At 41.8% G+C, this 22,997-nt stretch overlaps 1 protein-coding gene and 1 pseudogene across 2 annotated transcripts in view; one reads left to right on the top strand and one right to left on the bottom strand.

Moving 5' to 3' along the window:
* Positions 1-5,314: 5,314 nt before the first annotated feature.
* On the bottom strand, positions 5,315-5,797 carry LOC308522847 (cyclin-G1-like; annotated as a pseudogene). Its single transcript has one exon. The product of its transcript is annotated as a cyclin-G1-like (transcript).
* Positions 5,798-11,052: 5,255 nt separating this feature from the next.
* The window catches only part of AKAIN1 (A-kinase anchor inhibitor 1), a 29,743-nt gene continuing 17,798 nt past the window's right edge, over positions 11,053-22,997 (top strand). The window contains exon 1 of the mRNA XM_081097421.1: positions 11,053-11,195. Within this exon, the coding sequence (XP_080953547.1) occupies positions 11,180-11,195 (16 nt within the window). The 5' untranslated portion in view covers positions 11,053-11,179. The remainder of the gene's footprint in view (positions 11,196-22,997) is intronic.

The following is a 22,997-nucleotide window of genomic DNA, read 5'->3' as shown; positions in this document are numbered from 1 at the left end:
TCAGAGTCAGAGTCAGAGTCAGACCCCGCGGCACCCAGCAGCGACTGGGCGGAGGAATCTGACTGCGTGGCAGCGCTCACGGACTTCCGGCGCCGGCGCGGCGCGGGGCGGGGCCTCCTGATGCCGCCGGCGCGGGGCGGGACCGCAGGTGCTTAAAGTGAACGCTGCGCTTCCCTCCGCTCCCCTCCGAGGTCCGGGTAGGCCAACTGTTTGTGTTCCATATTCTGACCCTTCACACATTATGCCCAGGTCCTCACGGCTGCGAGGGGGCAGTTCTAATGAAGTGCTCGGCGCCTCCAAAGTTGACTATCCCGTGGGCTTCCCGCCTGACAGCACGCTGGTGCCGAATAGAACAGGGGTTCTCAACCTGTGGGTCGCGACCCCTTTGGCGGTGGAATGACCCTTTCACAGGGGTCGCCTAAGACCATCCTGCATATCAGATATTTACATTATGATTCATAACAGTAGCAACATTACAGTTATGAAGTAGCAACGAAAATAATTTTATGGTTGGGTCACAACATGAGGAACTGTATTTAAAGGGCCAGAAGGTTGAGAACCACTGGTATAGAATCTTAGCGAGGCCTCCTCTCCGCGCCCCCCACCCCGCCCTCCTCCAAAGCCCCTGTGTGTTTTTTTCCTGACGACACAAGTCAGCTCAGACAGTACATACACTTACGGGGGCTACAAAGTGGGTGGGACAGTGGGAGAATGCTCCTTGAGTGCCAGGTCTTTGAAGAGGAACTTAACATTTCAGGTGGGGGGCAGTTTGTAGATAGGAGAGGGCCAGGTCTACATTAATGCCACTGATGTTTGTACGGATGAAGGGAACAGATAACATCTGGTTCAGTTCAGCACCGTTTACAGAGATGGCATCGAGTCTGTAGATCACTTTGGCTAGTCACCTTAACAACAGTATGTCTTCAGATCCAGAACCAGGAGCAGCATTCCATTCGTGTGGGTCTTTAATGTCTTTCAGCAATGTTTTGTAGTTTTCAGTGTGCTGTGTGCTTGCTTAAACTTATTCCTAAGTATTTTGTGGTTTAGAATGCATTTTCTTTTAATTTTTTTTTTTGGCTTGTTGATTTCTGGTATATAGAAATACAATTGATTGCTGTATCCTCTAACTTTGCTAAATTGATTAGCTAATATATATATACTAGAGGCCCGGTGCACAAAAATTTGTGCACTCGGGGGGAGGGGGGGTCCCTCAGACCGGCCTGTGCCCTCTTGCAGTCTGGGACCCCTCGGGAGATAATGACCTGCTGGCTTAGGCCTGCTCCCGGGTGGCAGAGGGCAGGCCCAATCCCTAGGTGCAGCCCCTGGTCGGGCTCAGAGCAGGGCCAACTGGGGAGTTGGGGCGCCGCCCCCTGTCATGCACAGAGCAGGGCAGATTGGGAGGTTGGGATGCCACCCTCAGTCACGCTCAGGGTAGGGCCGATTGGGGGGTTGGGGCACTGTCCCCTGTCACACTCAAGGCAGGGTCGATGGGGAGGTTGCAGCGCCACCCCCTGTCACGCACAGAGCAGGGCCCATCAGGGGGGTTGGGGCTCCATATCTTGTCATGCACAGAGCAGGGTCAATCAGGGGGTTGGGGAGCTCCCCCCTGTCATGCACAGAGCAGGGCCGATCAGGGGGTTGAGGAGCTCCTCCCTGTCACACTCAGGGCAGGGCGGATCAGGGAGTTGGGGCGCCGCCCTCTATCACCCACAGAGCAGGGCCGATCAGGGGGTTGGGGCGCCACCACTGTCACACTCAGGGCAGGGCCAATGGGGAGGTTATGACTGTACCCCATCACACACAGAGCAGGGCCCGTCGGGGGCGGGGAGGTTGGGGCCCTGCCCCCTATCACACACAGAGCTGCAGGGCGATCAGGGGGTTTGGGCGCTGCCCCCTGTCATGCTGATCCCGGTGCCGGGAGGCATATTACCCTTTTACTATATAGAATAGAGGCCTGGTGCACAGGTGGGGGATGGCTGGTTTGCCCTGAAGGGTGTCCTGGATCAGGGTGGGGGTCCCCACTGGGGTGCCTGGCCAGCCTGGATGAGGGGATGATGGCTGTTTGCAGCTCGTCACACACCCTTCAGGGTGGGGGTCCCCACTGGGGTGCCTGGCCAGTCTGTCTGAGGGGCTGAGGGCTGTTTTCAGGCTGGGACTGAAGCTCCCAACCGCTCCTTTTTTTCTTTTTTTTTCTTTTTTATTCTGGGCCAGCTTTAGCTCTGAGGCCTCGGCTGCTGAAAACAGGTTTCTGGCCTTTGTTTACCGTCTGTATTTGATACAATGTTGCGGTCCGGCTGGCTGAAGCCCGGCTGAGTAAAGCAGGTTTCTGGGTTTTTTTTAGCTTCTATATTTGCAACATAGTTGCTTAGAGTTACAGCTGAGAGGCCGGCAAGTCAGGCGGGGAACGTTGGAGTTCTCCGTCACTGAAGCAAGCAAGCAAGCCTCCCTGGTCCCATCAGCTACCTGGCTGCCGGCCGCCATCTTGGCTGCCAGTTAATTTGCATATCTCGGCCCTACTCTGTGAGTGACAGGGGGATTAGCCAATGGGAAGGGTAGCGGTCGTATGCCAATTACCATGTTTCTCTTTTATTAGTCCTGGATTGGATATCTTCACAGGTGAGTTTAATGAAACATTCAAAGAAGAACTAACACCTATTCCAAAAAATTCAAGACGAGGGAAGACTTCAAGCTCTTTTTATGAGGTCAACATTTTCCTATTTCTAAAACCAGGTAAAGACACTACAAAGAAGGAATATTACAAGTCAATATCCCTAATGTACATAGATGCTAAAACCCTCAACAAAATATTAGCAAAATCAGTCCAGCAAAACATTTAAAAGAGCATATACCATGATCAAGTGGGATTTATTCTGGGTTGCAAAGTTGGTACAATATTTGCAAATCAGTAAATGTGATATATCACATAGACAAAATCAATGAAAAAAATCACACGATATATCAATAGATGCAGAAAAAGCACTCGATAAAAAGCCAGCACCCCCATTTATGATAAAAACTCTTAGCAAAGTGGGAATAGAGGGATCATACCTCAACATAAAAAAAGGCTGTATATGAAAAACCTACGCCAACATCAGAGTCAATGAGCAAAAACTAAAAGTGTTTCCCTTAAGATCAGGAATGTGACAGGGATGTCCTCCTTCACCACTCTTATTCAACATAGTACTGGAAGTTCTAGCCATAGTGATCAGACAATAAGAAGAAATAAAAGGCAAGCTAATTGGAAAGGAGGAAGTAAAACTCATTATTTGCAGATGACATGATATTGTCCATAGAAAACCCTAAAGACTTCCACTAAGGAACTACTGGATCTAATGAATTCTGCAAAATAGCAGATACACAATCAATATCCAAAAACTGTAGCATTTTTATACACCAATAATGATCAGAAAAGGTAACTAATGAAACAATCCCATTTACTATTGCAATAATAACAAAAAAGTAAGGTACCTTGGAATAAATTTAACCAAAGAGGTAAAAGACCTGTACTTGAAAAACTATAGGACATTGAAGAAAGAAACTGAGTAAGATACAAATAAGTGGAAGCATATACTGTGTTCATGGATTGGAAGAATTAACATAATTAAAATGACCATACTACCCAAAGCAATCTATAGATTCGAAACAATTCTTATTAAAATATCAATGGCTTATTTCACAGATCTGGAACAAGTATTCCAAAAATTTATATAAAACCCCCAAAGACCCTGAATAGCCTCAGCGATCTTGAGAAAGAAGAACAAAGTTGGAGGAAATCATAATACCAAACCACATCTTTAGGGTTAATATTTGACAAAGGAGGCAAGAGCATAGAATGGAATAAAGACCGTCTAGTAAATGGTGGGAAAATTGGACAGGTCCATGCAAAAAAATGAAACTAGACCACCAATTGCACCATACACAAGAATACACTCAAAATGGATAAAGGACTTAAATTTAAGTTGTGAAACCATAAAAACCCTAGAAGAAAACAGGCAGTAAAATCTCAGACATCTATTGTAATATTTTTGCTGGTATATTTCATAGGGCAAGGAAAACAAAGGAAAAATAAACAAATGGGACTACATCAAACTAAAAAGCTTCTGCACAGCAAAACAAACAAACAAACAAACAAAATAAACCATCAACAAAATGAAAAGAGAACCCACTGTATGGGAGAACATATTCATCAATGATATATCTGATAAGGGGTTAATATTCAGAAATTTTAAAGGATTTATTAAAGTCAACACCAAAAACCCCCCCACACCAAATAATCAAATTAAAAAATGGGCAAAGGACCTGAATAAACACTTCTCCAAAGAGGACATATTGATGGCCAGTATACATGGAAAAAAAAAATGCTCAATGGCACTAATCATTAGAGAGATGCAAATTAAAACCACAATGAAATATCATCACACACCTCCCAGAATCAACAAACAACAGGTGTTCTTTTGCTTTATATAAAATTTAAATGTAATTCCCATGTAGCAATAAAGTCCACATCTTTGGATAATCTACTACTTGTATTATGAGTGCCAAGAAGCCATTTTCACTGCTTAAAATAGTGAGCCATATTATGTCTTAAAAGTGCATATGTGGCCCTGGCTGGTTGGCTCAGGTATTTGGAGTGTTCCCCTGTGCAACAAAAGGTTTCAAGTTAGATTCCCAGTCAGGGCACACGCCTAGGTTGCAGCTTTGATCCCAGTCAGGGCGGGGTCAGGGCACGTACAGGAGACAACTGATTGATGTTGCTCTCTCCCATTGAGGTTTCTTTCTCTCTTTCTTTCTTTCTCTCTAACATCAATAAAAACATATCCTCAGGTGAAGATAAAAAAAACAAAAAACCCATGCATTTGTGAAATGTTGGCTTTGATACAAACCTCATAATTTAAAATTTAAATTTTTAAAAATTTATTTTTACTGTTGAGAGTATTATAGATGTCCTCCATTTCCACTGCCTGGACCCCCTACAACCAGTTCCTGTCCCATAAAATTTAAATAAAGTAGGTTATCATTTTTAATACCAACTAAATATGGTGACCCAATATAAAAAGTTGGATCAATGCTAGAAATAAAGATTCACAGTTTATCTCCTCAGACTTGTCATTAACATTTCACATTATGGTTTTGGTTTTGTTTGTATGCCTCAGATGAATTCAAATTTAAACATAATTCCACTGCAGCATAATGTTAATTAGGCAGTTTTCCCAAATTTGAGAACATCAATGCTAATCTAGTTGTGATGCAATACATACTTCAGGATTGTGGAGAATAGCTTCAGAGAAGCGTTTTTGTTCCTGTAATAATTCAATTAAGGAACAGTTTCAGAAATTGTTGGAAGGTGGGTTATTTTGTAGTAACCACGTTTCAATTGCCATGCAGTTAGCCCAGAAACAATCCATTTCAACGTCTGAACAGTTGGTTTAGAACACTTGTTGGATGAATATTCAGTTAAACACTTGGGTATGAGCTCTTGCCAGGTCAAACATCTACCACTTATCTTGGAATGTTTCTGAGGACATTCCACACCTTCTGTTAACTCTACACACCTCTGAGCTTGGATCACCAATGCAGTGATAGACAATGCCAACAGAGAAGGCTTAGATTAAAAAAAAATATGATCCTGCAGTGGCATGCCTTAAATTGAGCTTCTAATCTTTCAAAATTAAGGCTATTCCTTTTTTTCACATTGTAATTTCTCTTGAATGAGTGAATAGACATGCAGAAATTGGAAGGCAGAAGTAGGTTTGCCTTTCCAACACACCTTCTAAAACACCACCTTTTCCATTCTCATCAGACATTTGATAATTTTAGAATAGTAGTTGAAGATATTAACAGAGATGGTCTAAACAGAAGCTGGCATTTATGAGAACTCATTGAATGTTATTTTTTATTTGACTTAAAATTCTTTTAGAAAACAAATTAAATCAGGAATATTTCAAGACAGCTACTTCTTTAGGCAAGCAAATGAATAACCATGCCTCTATCAGTGAGGAGTTAGTCAGAATATATTTGCAATTGCTAAATGCAATTATGACAAAGGACAGTGTGCCTCTCAAGTAAATGGTTGTTTTTGTTGTCCAGGATCTACCCTTTATCACTTGCTGGCTCTCATTGGGGGATCATTTACAGTGACTCAAACTGTGAGTCAGGAAGTAAGAGTCTCCCTGGTGTCACACTAAAAAGACTTGTGAGACGCATAAGCTACAGAGGCTCGATGAACATATAATCTGTGGGGTTGAAATAGCACTTTAAAATGGGTGTATTTTTCTTGCAGATGTCCTTGGGAGACCGTTCTCTTGCCTCCTAGAATGGGCTTTATTTTGACATGGAACCCATACTAAATGGCTCAATACCCAGTGTGGGTGTGCAAGAGGCAGCTGATCAATTATTCTCTCTCATCTTTGATGTTTCTATCTCTCTTTTTCTCTCTCTCCCTTCCTCGCTGAAATCAATAAAAATATATTTTAAAAAACACTTAAAAAAAAGAAGTGGTAAATATATGTAATGGATTATTACTCAGCTATAAAAAGGAATGAAATGTTGCCAATTATTACAATGTGGATTGACCTAGAAAAATACATTAGACAGAATAGATAAAAACCATATGATTTCATTTATATATGGAATATGAAAGCAAAATAAGTGAACAAACAAAACAGAAACAAACTCATAGATACAGAGAACAAACTGATGGTCACTAGAGAGTAGGAGTTTGGGGAGATGGCTGAAAAGGTGAAAGTACAAATTGTCAGTTATAAGAATAGTCATAGGGATGTAAAGTACAGCATAGGGAATATAGTCAGTAATCTATATATATAAAAGCCTAATATGCTAAGTGTCCTACTGATCGGTCACCTGTTTAGTCGACTGCTCAACCAGTCGCTGTGATGCGCACTGATCACCAGGGTGCAGATGCTCCAACTGGTAGGTTAGGTTGCTGCTGGGGTCTCACTGATCAGGACTGGACAAGATGGGCCGGACACGCCCTGGAGCCCTCCTGCAGTCCCTACCTGGCCTCTAAAATATTTCTTCTAATTAATTTCCTTTCAATGTGCACAAATTCATGCACCGGGTCTCTAGTATTGTAATAAGTATGTGTGGTGTCAGATAAGCATAAGACTTATTGGGATGGTCACTTTATAAGGTATATAAATGTCTAATCTCTATGTTGTACACCTGAAATTAATATTAAGCTGCAGTCGGACATCCTTAGTGCTGCTGAGGAGGTGGGAGAGGCTCCCACCACCACCGCTGTACTGGCAGCCATCAGCCTGGCTTGTGGCTGAGCAGAGCTCCCCCTGTGGGAGTGCACTGACCACCAGGGAGCAGCTTCTGCATTGAGCATCCGCCCCCTGGTGGTCAGTGTGTGTCATAGTGACTAGTCATTCCCAGTCTTTCTGCTGTTAGGGTCAGTTTGCATATTACCCTTTTTATTATATAGGATAGAGGCCTGGTGCATGGGTGGGGGCCAGCTGGTTTGCCCTGAAGGGTGTCCCGGATCAGGGTGGGGGTCCCGCTGGGGTGCCTGGCCAGCCTGGGTGAGGGGCTGATGGCTGTTTGCAGGCTGGTCAAGCCCCTCCCAGTGGGGACCCTCACCCCATGGAGGTTTGGCCAGCCTGGGTTAGGGGCTGAGGGCTGTTTTCAGGCTGGCCAAGCACCCCCCCCCCCTCCTGGCGACAGAAGCTCCCAGCCTCTCCTTTTTTTCTTTTTCTTTTTATTCTGGGATTTATTTACCTTCTATAATTGAAACTTTGTAGCCTTGAGAGGAGCTCAGAGCCGGCCAGGGCGGGCGGGAGGGAAGCCTCCTGCTCGCTCCAGCTCTGTGGCCATGGCCGGCTGAAAGCAGGTATCTGGGGTATTCTCCTAGGTCTCCAAGTAAAATAGCTGGGCCTATTAGGTGACTCACCCCCCCCCCCGCTCCCCCTCCCCCTCGGTGTTTTCCAGTTTCATCTTGTTTAAGTGGCAGTAGGGATAGGAATGCCTAGTTTGATAAGTTCAGCACAAGAGTAGGAAGGTTGGGGCACCTAGTTCAACTTGTTTACCATCTTGCTTTCTATCACTATTTCCATCATTGCCTGGGAATGATGGTGCTAGAATGAGGTTGGTGGTGGTGGTGGTGGTGGTATTGGTGGTGGTGGCGGCGGCAGCAGCAGTGACCGTGGCTGCCTCTCTGATAGATGGCTATCTCAAAATGCAATGGCTTGAGTAGAGAGTGAGTTGCCTTGAGTGAAGGTGTTTAAACAGAGACAGTGAGTCTACATTGGGAACTTAAGCCTCCATTGTGGGCTAAGACTGAATAAATGATATATCAAAGAATCTGGATTATATGGTAGAATAAAAGGGAATTTTTATTTTCCTATGAAGCATTCTATTACTAAATTGATCATTTACATTAAGATATAACAATTTAATAGCATTACTAGACCAACAGAATAATGACTCCAGTAGTAGTAAAACTTAAGATATAATATTGTTGAATATAATATTTACTGATATAATATCTGTAAATTAAAAAATCATTAATGTGCCTTGATTTTATTGGGAGTAAAATTAATTGTTCTTACTAAAATATAAATAAGCAAAAGCTGAGTTAAGAGGATACTGTCCTTTGGCTGAGTAGCAGCGGTGTGTTGGGTAGAGCAAATGAAGAGATGATGGGAGGAAGTGATGATGGAAGGTCAGAGAAGAAGTGAGGATGGGCCTTACAGGCAGTTTTCTCTTCTGTCCTTGACCTGTTGAACTGGTTTTACTAGTTCATATTACCTCCTGTTGCCATAGTAGACTAATCAAAGGAGCTCTGAGACCATTTTTAGGCATTTTTTTCCTCCCTTCTACTATTATCTAGGCCTCTGTCTAGCTTGGAATTCTATGGGAATCCATCTGGATTCTTTTCTTACATCACAGAAAGATGCACTCTGAGGTTGAAGGAGATGTAAGTAATTTATTTCTTTTTAAATGCTGATACATCTAATACCTTGCTCCTCAAAATATAGTCTGTGAACAAGCAGAAGCTGCAGCATGGACATCACCTGGGAACTGGTTAGAAATGCAGAATCTCAGGCCCCACCCTGCTCTACTGAACCATAATCTGCATTTTAACAAGATCTTCAGTGGGAGTCACATGCACATTAATGTTTGAGAAGTATTGCTCTACCATATTCTTATAGGGTGTCATCTATTCCCAGAGTTTCAGTAATTTCCTGGAATGAGTTTAATTGAGGTTGTGCTATCTCTTACTTAATCTATTATTACATTTAATCCCAACAACAAACCTTGGAGATACATTCATCCTTATATTGCAGGTGAGACAGGGAAGTAATTTATCTAAGAACATACAACTAGTACATGGTGAAGAAGTTATACCTGAGTGACTGGTTTCCATGTATTTTTTCTTTCCCTACACTCTGTTGCTTTTTTCTTGAGCTTAATCATGAGTGATTGTTTATACATTAGGAAAATAAAGCTCATTACAAAATACATTGTAGAGGAGAGCCCTATTGAGTGTGTTAAAAGAAGGAGATCTTTCATTCATTCAAAGATTATTTCAAATAGTGTTTCACACTTATGGTGATAAGCATCATTTGTCCCTGGCTTTTGGTATAACTTGGGAAAATGAGCAGACTGAATCTTGTTATGCCCACACTTCATCTGTCCATCAATTGACTTGCATCTTGTTACTGCTGAGGCAGGTCCCATCTGTTCAAGCCTGTGTTGAGCCAGGTGCTAAGAGCAGTACTGATTATGTTATGTTGAGGCTGTTCATATGCCTCCAGGCAAACTGTGGTTCAAGAGCTGTAAAACTATTTGCCATTTCAATCTATCAGATGGCTTGGAACAAAACCAGTCCCAATAAGGCTATTTGAATGCTTTATATTTTCCAAAAGAGTGTTGAGCTGATGGCCACCAATCAAATTAAGAAATACTGTATTTTCAGAATAGCTCTATTTTCCAGTGAGAAGTACAAGTGAAGAAAACCTATAAAACACTGGAGATGACTCTGATCACCCTTTGTTCTTGTAAAACTCCATTCACCTTCGAAGATAGAGGATTAAACCCAAAGCAACTGACATCTGCTTTGAGGCTGGAGGATCCTGTATCACTTTTAGCACTGAGGTTATAACCCAGATGGACTTGTTTCAAGCTGGGTAACATGTAGTTTGGCCGATGTTACAAGCATTTCTTGGGGGAACTGGATAGTGCTTTAAAATGAGCAAGGATTAGAAGCATGGAGTGCGGCGTTATGTCCCAGTATCTTAGAGTAGAACTGGGTGTATACATGGGGGGCATAGTTTTCAGTTGGGTAAAGGCAGGGGAAGCAGTAATGCTTCTTGATGGGTTTCAGGGCTGTTTTCACACTTGAAAGGGACTCTTGACTCATCCTTTCCTAGGATGTGTGAGTTTGTCCATGGAGGAGACCAGCCTTTCGAGGTCTCTTTCCAATTCCTTGTGGGGCCCTGCTTTCTCTAAAGTGATGACCTTGAGGGTCTCCAAGCCTAGGAGCTTTTAGAGCCAGATCGGCTGCCTGGGAGCAGGGCCTGATAGCGACGCCCTTCTCATGCCTTCATGGTCACCCTGTCCTTCCCTCCTGCTGTCTTTTTATAGTGGGCCCAAGACTGATTAACTTGGCGGTCCCACCCCTCTGTTCAGAGCCAGCCCAACTCGAAGAACTTAGTCAGTAAAGCTTTTGCGTTAAAAAAGAAAAAAAAGAAAAAGAAAGGACAAACCAATTCTAAATGTCAGTCCTATATCCACCGGGACTAGTGACAGCAGGTAATTAGAAGCAATTAGTTGTCCCCCTGCCGGGACGCCGGCAATTACCTTTTTCTCTCTTCCTCTTCGGTCCTTCTCCCGTAGAAGCTGTAGGAGTGCTTTGCTCTCTAAACTGCTACGTATGCTGAGCTGGCACAGGAATGAGGGATGAACTGAGCAGGGATCCCGTCTCCTCCTCCCGCCGCGGCTGTGGCCGCTGGCGGAGCAGTGCATTGTGGAGGCTGAGCGCGCCGCAGCGGCTGGACCTGCAGCCCGGGATCGCGCGGCGGGGAGCTGTCCGAGGTGCTGATCGCCCCGGCCCGCAGCCGGTCCGCGCCCTGCACGCGCACCTGCACCGGACCCCTCCAAGTCCTGGCCTTCGTCTCTCTCTCTTTACCTAGGGGCGTAACGGCTGGAGGAAATCATGGTGTTCGCTCCAGGTACACCCGCACCTTGCTTTTCCACTAGGCGTCCAGGCTGGGAGTGGGGAAGCGAAGGGAGAGAGTAGGGAGGGAAGGCCTTTACCTTCATGCCCATCTGCGCGTTTCGGAGTTACAGTCTGTGAGAGCGGGGCGAGAGAGTGCCCCTGTGCGGAGTCTTCGTCCCTCTCCCCAGTCCTGCCCCATTTATCCTCTAACTATCTCCAGCCATCGTCCCGTCGCTGTTCTTCCTGCTTAGCTTCTGCACATCCCATGCGAGCTCAGGCACCTTGAGAACTGGCACCTTCGTTCGCCGCACAGGCGCCTGCGTGGGCAGGAGGGTGGAGACCGGGGGCAAAGAGTAGCGGGCTTCGGGCTACTTCGGTGGGAATCTTCTTCACTGAACTTGCCTCTCCATAGAAGTGCAAAGTGACCCGGTTCCTCCTGACCTCCCGAGGAGAGAAGTGGGTGAAGCGCAGGGGAGTGGGGCGCAGGGCAGAAGAGCGATGCTCCGTAAGGAATTAGCCCTGAAACTCTGGCCAGCGGAAGGCTGCAGCACAGAGGCTGCTATTGCGGCGTCGCGGGCCGTTGCAGTGTCTTTTGGAAGCTGGCGGTGAAAGACTTTGGTCTCTTTGCTGCTATTTGTGGCTACAAGTTGGGGAAGTCAGATTTGTCTGCGTTGGGCTGGTTTACCAGCATGTGCGTGTGTGTATGAAGTCGTGGATGTGTGTTTCAGATGAGGTCAGGAGGAGTTAGGGAAAGCTTGGCCCTTGTTAACATACGAAGCCCTCTCTAGGGGTAGATACAAAGTCTCCCCCGCCCCCCCTTCTTAAATTCCAGCCTCCACTACATTAAAGATTGCTGGGGGAAAAGGGGGAGTAGGGGAAAGATTAGAGGGGCCTGGAACTCTTTAACTGTGTCATAGTTTAATCTGAAAGGTTGGTTTGCATTTGCTGTGGCCATGGACCTCAGAGATCTGGGGAGGGAAGGTATTTTTAAAAGGGAAGAATTGAGTCTGGGCTTCAAAAAATTCCTTAGGAAAACTGAGCAGAGGAAGTTGCAATCCCTCCCCCACAAATTAGGATGTTAGCTGGGAAGGCAGGGATGAGTTTCTGTCAGTTTTGATACTCACCACATCTGTGACTCAGAAGAACAAATGACGTAGAGAAAAGCCCATGAGCATCTCTCCGCCCTGCCCCCCGCCCCCTCCCCCCCCAAAAAAAAATAAATAAAGGGAAGAAAGTGTTCTGCTTAGTGAAGGACATTCAATCAACCCAGGTTCTGTGAAGCTGGAAAACAACAGCTCTTTGATACATATGTAAATTACTTAGCACTTCATAAAGCACTTTCATGCCCTTAACTCATTTGATCTTTATATTACCCTCTGGAGTAAACAATATCACCCCTATTTTACTACCCTCAGGGAGGCTGATTCCAGATAGTTTTGCCAGCCTCAGCTGGCGTTTACTGACCTCAGATTCCTATACCTCAAAGCCTATCTTCCTGAAAAAAAAGTCTCACCAGACCCAGGGATAGCTGCTTTTTGGTTCAAGGTCAGATGTAGCCAAGGGTAAGTATGCTTCCATTTCCAAGGTGGGGGATGGGCTGGTGTCCAGAGTTAGGGTTATTGGATGATGCTAACTTGGCATTTTCTAAAAGCATTGTGGGTGAAGGATTGTGTAATGAGCAGTGGGAAATTTCTGGAGTTGATTGATTTGGCTTAAAAGTAGCCCACTATTTGGATTGGGCTTTACTTTTCCATTTTTCTTCTAAGTTTTGTATTAGTTTTTTTTTCCCCCCTATGGAGAAAGTATAAGTTATTCATAACTGTCAGAGATGGCATAAATTGACCTGGATAAGATATGTGAAACACTTTTTTGAGTAATTACTTCATTATTGAGTTTCTCTTGAAAAATCACAAGCATTTGGGGGCAATAGGAAAGGGGTGATATAAATGTCAACTTATTTTCTCATCTACTGATCATATGTCTTCTAACTCATTTAGTGATATTGTTCTGAGAGAAAATCAGAACAATGAATTGTGTTTGAACTCTGCCAGCTTTTCAGCATTACAACCTCTATATCTGGGGATCCAGTTGTTTTGTACTAGACAAGGGAAATACCCCCACCTCTTTGTCCAAGCCAGCCTAATGCCCAGGAAGGGAATATGTAGTGATCATTCCAAAAGTCATAAAATGTGTTTGATAATCCAAGCTGAATAAAACGATAAATTAACAATGAACTGTTTATAAAATTGAGTCAATGGATACTGTGCACTTCAAAACCCAGTGTAGCTTTATGAATTTTAGCAAAGGGGAATAAGAACCTTGAGGTCTGGTTCTGGTCTTGCCTCACTGATTGTTCATCCTTTGAATGGTTCTGCTGCCTTTTTGCTTACATTAAAGCAAAAATAAAAAGTACAGAGATTCATGGAGCAAGTTTCAGTCCAGAAGCACAATGGAATGAGGACGGAATGGAAGAGGAATTTATATAACTCTAGCTAGAATTCACTCTTATCATATGGTATGACATATTCTTACATTCTCGTGTTTAGGTTAGTTTACACATTGTAAACTACAGAGCTTAAGCTGGGCAGTTTTTGGGTGGTTTCTAAGTTTGCACAGGGCAGACAATTCAGTTCTACACTTTCCCCCCTTCTTACATCATTCATAGACTTTGTAATTTTACAGGGTTTCAATTTTGTGCACACCAATTTTTAAAAACCTTAATGGTGAAGGGTCATGAAGACTAATCATTTAAGGATTCAGTTACTGGGAGCCTCTCACTCATTTCTTCTTTCCTGTAAAGGAATTTTACACAATTAATAAGAGTTCAGTGAGGAATAAAGTATAAATACATTAATTTCTCTATAAGTATGATATATTCCTAAATACTGATTAAATAAACTAAGCCGGGGCACATGTCTGAGGCAGAAAGACCCCTTGTCCGAAGTCTCCTTTCGACTTCCTTTCCTAAGTCTCTTTTCTATTCCTGCTTCCTTCCCTCAGCCCCAATCTGAAGGGGAAATCTTTCTTTCTAGAGCAATCTGAGAAGATTTAGAAACATACCAACATAGCTAAAGGAAGTAGATGACACAACCAATATGGAAAAATATTTTAGCTCTGTGCATAACACTAAATTGACCCATGTTAGTCTGTGGCTGTACAAAAAATCCCATTTGGGAGAAACAAAAAGTTCTGGAAGAAGTGTCTGGACTTCTCATTCCGTGCTATTGGTTTTGTAGGGAATTCATGGGGAATAAAAATGGTGTAATTGTAAGGAATTAGACAGCCAGTATCTTGACTTCTAAGATTAAAACAATAGTTCTAGAGAGTGCTATCAAAATATTTAAGAAAATCTTATTTATTATGTTAATTATAGTATTTATTTATTTTTGCATCCTCACCCGAGGATATTTTTGCATTGATTTTTAGAGACAGTGGAAGAGAGAGGGAAAGACAGAGAGAAATATCAATGTGAGAGAAACATATCTATTGGTTGCCTCCTGCATGTGCCCTGACAAGGGCCAGGGCCGGGGCGGAGCCTACAACCCAACTGAGGTATGTGCCCTTGACCAGAATCCAACCCGAAGCCCTTACCAATTCTTGAAAAATCAATCTGTAAATTATATAGCAGATTGTCTTAACTCTAAGGTATTTTTTACTTTTATTAATTTATTATTTAAAAATTATATCCAGTTAAGTTGACTCTTTTGGTGTACAGTTCTATGAATTTTAACATATGGATACCACTATTTATTTTCCCTTTGCCCTTGTCTGCCTCCTCCAACCCCCTTTCCTTCTGGCAATCACCTTACTGTTGCCTATGTCTTAATCCCTTCATCTTTTCACCCAGTGCCCCAACCTCTCTCCCCTCTGATAGCTGTCAGTCTGTTCTATGTATCTATGAGTCTGTTTCTATTTTGTTTGTTAACTTATTTTGTTAATTAGATTCCACATATAAATGAAGTCATATGATATTTGTCTTTATCTGAACACTTACTTCATTTAGCAAAATACTTTCCAGGACCATCCATGCTGTTACAAAAGATTAGATTTCCTTCTTTTTTACAGCTGAGTGGTATTCCACTGTGTAAATGTATCACAGCCTTTTTAGCTACTCATCTACTGCTGGGCACTTGGGCTGCTTCCAAATCCTGCCATTGTAAATAACACGACAGTGAACATAGGGGTGCATATATTCTTTAGAATTAGTGTTTCAGGTTTCTTCTGATATATTCCTAGAAGTGGGATCACAGGGTCAAAAGGCAGTTCCATTAAAAATAAAAAATTAATTGAAGAAACCCCATACTGTTTTCCATAATGGCTGCACCAGTCTGCATTCCTACCAACAGTGCAGGAGGGGTCCCTTTTCTCCACATCCTCCCAACACTTGTTTGTTGATTTATGGATGATAGTTATCCTGACAGGCATGGGGTTTTAATTTGCATTTCTCCGATGATTAGTGATGCTGCTCATATTTTTACATGACTGTTGGCCATCTGTATGTCCTCTTCAGAGAAGTGTCTATTCAGGTCCTCTGGCCATTATTTAATTGTGATTTATTTATTTATTTACTTATTTATTTATTTATTTAGTGTTGAGTTGTGTAAGTTCTTTATAAATTTTGGAAATTGACCCCTGATCAGATGTATCATTGGAAAATATCTTCTTCCATTCAGTGGGTTGTCTTTTCATTTTGTTGATGATTTCCTTTGCTATGCAAAAAGCTTTTTAGTTTGGTGTAGTCCCATTTGTTTATTTTTTGTTTTTCTCCCCTTGCCTGAGGAGATATGTCTGAAAAAAAATTGCTATAAGAAATGTCTGAGATTTTACTGCCTATAATTTCTTTTAGGATTTTTATGGCTTCATGACTTACATTTATACTAGTAAGTCTTTAATCCCCTCTGGCAATCACTGAGTCTGCTGGCTGTGTCTAAGAGTCTATTTTAGCTTTGTTTATTTTCTTCTTTAGATTACACATATAAGTGAGACCATATGATATTTGTCTTTCTCTGTCTGACTTATTTCACTTAGTATAATGCCCTCTAGGTTCATCCATGCTGTTGCAAATGGAAAGATTTCATTCTTTTTTATGGCTGAGTAATAGTCCATTACATATATATGTACCATAGGTTTGTCTTTTTTATCTGCTCATCTTTTGATGAGCACTTAGTTGCTTCCATATTTTGGCTATTGTAAATAATGCTGCAATAAACATAGGGATACACATAATCTTTTGAATTGGTGTTTTGAGTTCCTTCAGATAAATCCCAGAAGTGGAATTGCTGGGTCATAAGGCAGGTCCATTTTTAATCTTTTGAGAAACCTCAATACTGTTTTTAGAATATGGTCTATCTTGGTGAATCTTCCATGTGCACTAAAAAGAGTACGTATTCTGTTCTTTTTTAAAAAAGTTGGTGCTATTTAAATGTCATTTTGATACAGTTGGCTGATAGTGTTGTTCATTTCTTCTATATCCTAACTCATATTCAGCCTCCTTGGTCTACTGATTGCTAAAAGTTGGGTACTGAAGCCTCTGGCAAAAATTGTAGATTTTCCTTTTGGTTATTTATTTATTTATTTATTTATTTATTTATTTTCTTATTGATTCTCACCTGAGGATATTTTTTCATTGAATTTTAGGGAGAGTGGAAGATAGAGGGAAAGACAGAGAGAAACATTGATGTTGACTGGTTGCCTTCTACACAAGCCCCGACCAGTGTTAAAAACAAGGTTATGTATTTTTCAGTTGACAAAAATGTTGCGACCAGAGGTTTGCAGGAAGTTAAATGTGAATTTTCATTTTTATAGATGATAAAAGTAAAGCTCAGAATGCCTGACAATTTTATAACCAAGATTTGACATTAGATCCACTTATTTTCTACACACAACATAGTTTTTAAATAAAAGCAAGAATCAAACAATTTGCAAACTAGAATTATGGACAAAGAAAAGATAAAATTTATCCCATTTGGAAGAAATCTGTGTATTAATACCTCTTCTCCCAAGTTAGACTATATAAGGGGTTCTTTCAACCATACAGAAATGGGCTCTGTCCTTTCACAGTTTCTGGATCCTTCATCTTCTCCAGGCTGTTGCTCTTAGTAATGGAGAGGGAAAGAATGGACAGTTAGGATTGCCAAAAGTTTATCAGGAGAATAAAAAGAACCAACAAATTTACACAGTCCTTTATAATTCTTAAGGCATTTATATGAACTAGGTGTCATATGTAAGATATTTTTTGAGTTGAGAATAAATGGCATTGGACTAAGTATAATCTCTCCTCTATACAACCGATAGTAATATTTCAGTTATTCCATAGCAATGCAAATATTAGGCAAACTTGGTTGCTGTAGGAGCATGGGTTTGGGGACAGATAGGTCTGGGATCAAACTGCTCGCCTTTGCCGTATCTACAATTATTGGAGTTGGGTAATCATCTAGTCTAGCTGATTTGCTCATGTAAAAAAGGAAGGTCATAATATCTATTTTCTAGAGTGGTAACGAAGATAAAGATGAAGTATCTGGTCCACAGTAGGCTAAATGGTAGCTATTACCGATGTTACTATTTTAAAAGGGAACAACCAATAATGTGGTTTTTTTTTCTATTTTGTTTTAATGCTTAAAGTATTACAAAGAGTATTACATATGTCTCCTCCCCCCCCTTGACATTCCCCCAGAATAATGTGTTTTTAATGTACATATGCGCATATATGATTTCAAGATTGGACCATCCATTTTGGGAGTTATACAGTTGCTTCTTTCTGTGGAAGAAGACTGACTTACTGGTTCACTCCAGGGGTGGGCAAAAGTAAGTTTATAGTTGTTCATATGAAAAATAATACAAAAATTAATAAATAATAATATAAGAATAAACTCTGCTTTGCTACCTCACAACTATAAACCTACTTTTGCCCACCCTTGTATGTTACCTAGGTAGAGGTTAGGAAACTTTGAAGCAAAATGCTGTGGCAAGCTGAATTTATGATAGAGCAGATGTCTGAGTCCATCCTGCAATGAATAAGTTATGAATCATGGAAAGTTGCTGTTTAAAGGCTAGCAGCTGCATGCTTGAAAGCAGATGGGCATCTCGCTGATCTGAATAATTCTGATCTTGTCTAAATTTGAAAGCTGAATGATTTTCTGGTGAGGGTATAATTCATTATGTTTTTAATATTTAATTTTTAGTTAAGGCAAATTTGTATTTTGGGATTTGAGATATTGTTTCACAATCTCTATACCTTTTATTTTTTCTTGGAGACAAAAGCCCGAATTTTGTGACTTATGTCATAGCCACACACACATCCTCAGATACTATTCTTGGAACATTATCTTTGGTCCTACTTGAACCTTCTCAGGAAGAAAGCTTTTCTCTTTTGATAAAGAAACAGCCACATAGTTACTAACTAGAGATTAGGAGAGGGGCTGAGTTTTTCATCAAAAGTTTTCCTCACTTGCTGTGTGATTTTGAATTAGTTAATTGGCTTCTGTGCCTCTCTCTCAGTCATTTTCTAGTCATCCTCAGCATCCTAGATGTTTATTATTGTAGTTCTCAGTTACAGAGATTTATTGGACAGAGGAGACAAATGTAAGAAAAGGCAAAGGAGCTACATTTGTAGAAGACCTACTGCGTGCGAGGTATGGTGATTACCTGAGGGACAGGGAATTGGGGGAAGTAATAAAAGGTAAAGGGGGTCAAATACATGGTGATGGAAGGAGATCTGACTTTGGATAATGAACATACAATGCAATGTACAGGTGATGTACCTGTACAATTATAGAATTGTACACTTGAAACCTATATAATTTTATTAACCAATGTCACCCCAATCAATTTAATAAAAATTATCTCTACTACCTTTAAATGACAATAAAATGCCCTCAGAACCATATTAAAGACCTGAAAGGAGACTCTCTAAGGGGAGCAGATGTATTTGATGTAGGCCTGAATCTGGTCCCTGAAGTTTATCTTCTGCTTGATTATTTCCCTTTAGTGACCATGGCCGCCACCAGGACAGGACAGGGAATGCTGTGCTCCCTTTAAGGAATTGCCTGGAGCATAGGTAGATGTGTCTTTTCCTGTTTCTCTAAGTATAGGGAAGGTGGACATTTATTAAATACTAAGGGAGAACTCAACAGAAATTAGCATAAAATAATTAAAAAGGTCAAGATTTTGATGTGATCATAGATTTTTTTTTTAACTTCTTGATCCCTTTCTCCCCTCACTCCATTTGTATCTGTGTCATAGCTCAGGGGTTCTCAGTGCTGGCTACATATTAAAATCACCTGGGAAGCTTCTAAAATATATCATTGTTCCGGGTCCAACCCAGGCTGGTAAAATAAAAATCTCTAGTGGTGTGCCCTAAGCATGAGTGTTTGTTAAAAGCTCTCCAGGTGGTTATGTGTGCATTTGGGCTGAGAACCACTGATCTAACTTCAAAGGGCAAGCACAACAGCCAGGTAGCATCCTTGTTTCCTTGTACTTGGGGCGGCAAGAAATGGCATGCTGCACGCATCTTCAGTGTATGTTCCATTGTCCCATTGAACTTCACTTACAAAACTCAAGTTGAAAGATACACTTATTAAGAATTTCAAGATGGCAACAGCAGAGCAAAAACCAAAACCAAAACCAAACAAAACAGAAAAACTCCCTAAAATCTAAAAAACCAAAAACCAAGCACAGGGTCCTTCTGAATGTGGGCTACGTATGACTGCACCAGGCGCATGCCCATGAAGCCGGTCCTGGTTTCTGACATCTAGTCGCTAGAAACTAGGGATGCTGCTAAACATCCCACAGTGCCCAGCACAGACCCCCCCCCCCCCCATCAAAGGCACTGCTGCAAATGGTGGTATTCGGTCTCTGAAGAGCATCTGAGGCCTGTACGCAAGGCTGGGTCTCTGCCTCTCTGAAGAATTGTTCTCGTGGTGGGGCCTGCTCTGTTCCACAATGTCATGGTCACTCCGCCTGAGACACCGCTTTCTGCTCTTCGAGGCACTTTTTCGCTGCAGTGTCTGGCCTCTCAGTGCTTCATTTGAGTGGGCAGTTTTGCTTACTGCTCTTTGCTGTCAGTTTGCTGATGAGGCCAGACAAGGTTTCCAAGATGGATCTTGACCTCACCTGCAAGTGTTATGTAGACATTAGGGTCTCCGTAGGCACTGTCCCCTTGAAAGGGAATCCTCAGGGGCACTGCCTCTCCCACAGGGCAGGGCATTAGGACAGGTGGCCCTCAAGAGCTTGGACCTCCTGATGCGATGGTTCCCAGGGTTGCGCTAGCCAGGCTGGGTTATCTCCAACACCAGAGTCCCCAGCACGATTGCAACCTTCCTATGGGTCTGAAAGTTAAAAAAGATAATGTTTGTGGGAGAAAATCTGGCTGGGCAGCCAGGAAACCTCGGGCAGAGAGCGAAGAGCAGGTGTGGAATGAGTGTACGGGGAGAGCTCTGGGCACGTGCTCAGAGCATCTTCCTTGGATTTTGGTCTTCGAGTGCCAGGAGGAGTGCTGAGGGTGGGTGAGCAAAGATATCAGTGCGGAATTAATCCCCCAGCCCCCTTTCCTGGCTTGGAATTTTGTTTCTGGGTTTTTAACCACACACAGCAGATGGTGGTGGGGGTGAGGATCCTACCAGAAAAGAACCAGGTGGGACAGGTGCTCTCATAACACTTGCTGTCACTGCTTACTACCATCAGTGTGGTCAAGTGTTCAGTGATCACCAACCCCACTATGGTTCTTTACTCCTAGAGTTCAAGAAGAGTCTTTGAAACTTATCTCTGAATTCCCAGTATCTATAGCAGAGCTTGGTTCATGTTAATTAAATATTCATTAGGCAAACATTATGCACCATACCTGGACTAGTGCTAGACCAGTGTGACCCCAGTCCTTAGTGGGTGTAGCACGATTAGGTACAAAGGCCAGGAAAACAACACCTGCCAGTTGTCTTGACTATGTTTTCTCCTCAAAAAAAAAAAAAACAACAACGTAATTTTATTCCAACTAGAATATAACAGAAGTCAACCCCTCCTTTCTGATTTGGCTCACAGTAGAGTTGCCAGCTGCTCTGTTGGGCTTTCATATCGCTGATGGCTGTTCTTCTTTTTGGACATGGGGAATATGTTGTTCTTTTGAATCAATGATTTGGAAAACAAAATATATAAAGACATTGGGAAAGCTATAAAATATAATACAATAAACACACAAAAAGCCCCTACAATGTCACAAATTTGATATTTAAATTTTTTTGTTTAATTCTACAAAAGGCTTTCAGCAATTGTGTCTATTTAGTCCTGAGAAAATTTACATATATTATGTACAGTGTTATGGTCAGTAAAAGCAAGTTCTCTCCTTAGAAAAGATCTGAGCATTATCATGATTAGTAATAATTAGAATGGTTTTTTAAGCTCTTTATTTTGCACATAATAATGTCAATTTGCAGGATTGTAATGATCAAATAATTTTTAACCAGTTGTGAATGGAAACATTTCCCTTGCATTATAACTCAATGTTTAAATAAGACTTTTTGCCAAATCACTTATCTTACTTTAAAATAGCTAATTATGCTGTAAACTGTAAAACAGAAAGTATGTAATTTAGATGCCACCCTCATTTTCTCCCATCATAACTCTTTTTCCATTGGCAGGACATTGATCTTTGTAGTCTTGATATGTTCCTCAGAGGGAGTTTTATAGATACGGTATAAATGAATTGAGTCAGCCTCCCTAGAAATTGCTTCTCCCAGCAGTAAAATTTCAATTTCTTATCTTCTTGGGAAGTATAAATAGAAGAGACTAAGAGAAACTCTTTTCTGATGTAAGGTTTTGTTTTCCCTAAAATGTTATCAATCATTTTAGCCTTTGGTAGCATGAGTTCTTTTTTTAAAAAAAATATATTTTATTGATTTTTTATAGAGAGGAAGGGAGAGGGATAGAGAGTTAGAAACATCGATGGGAGAGAAACATCAATCCCTACTGGGAATGTGCCCACAACCAAGGTACATGCCCTTGACCGGAATTGAACCTGGGACCTTTGAGTCTGCAGGTCGATGCTCTATCCACTGAGCCAAACCAGTTAGGGCACATGATTTCTTTAAAAAATATTTTTTATTGATTTCAGATTGGAAGGGAGAGGGAGAGAGACAGAAACATAAATCATGAGAGAGAATCATCGATAGGCAGCTTTCTGCACACCCCACACTGGGGATCAAGCTCGCAACCCGGGTATATGCCCTGATGGGGAATCGAACTACAACCTACTGGTTCATAGGTAGATGCTCAACCACTGAGCCATGCCGGCTGGGTGGTAGCATGACTTCTTGAGGGGAAAATACATATAATGATATACCAATTATATAAAATATACAACATATTAAATAATTTAGTAAGGTAAGACGCACTATGAAATATCACAAGGAATAAGCAGGGCTGTGAATCAAGGACTAATAATTCTGTCAGTTGCTTATTAAATGGAGTATAGCATAATGTCCAAGGGCTCACTCCCTGGAGTTAGACTGCTGGGTTCCAATTCTGCTTCCACGCTGTGTGACCTTGGGCAATTTACATAGTCTCGCTTTGCCTCAGTTTCCCCATGGATAAAATGAGGATAAAACACTACTAACCTTGTTCTGATTATCTATTACTACAGAACAAACCACCACAAAACTTAGTGGCTTGTATTTTGCCATGATTCTTCTATTTGAGGTGGGGCTGCGTGGCAAGGTTAGCTGGTCTCTGTTCCACTTGGCATCAGCGGGAATTACTTGAATGCTGGGGGCTGAAATCATCTGAAGGCCCATTCACTTTCATAACTGATGGTTGATTCTAGCTGTTA

Source organism: Myotis nattereri, assembly GCF_964212035.1.
Source record: "Myotis nattereri genome assembly, chromosome: 8".
Lineage (NCBI taxonomy): Eukaryota > Metazoa > Chordata > Mammalia > Chiroptera > Vespertilionidae > Myotis > Myotis nattereri.
Note: the sequence above shows the minus strand (reverse complement) of the source record. Positions and strands in the feature narration are given on the sequence as shown.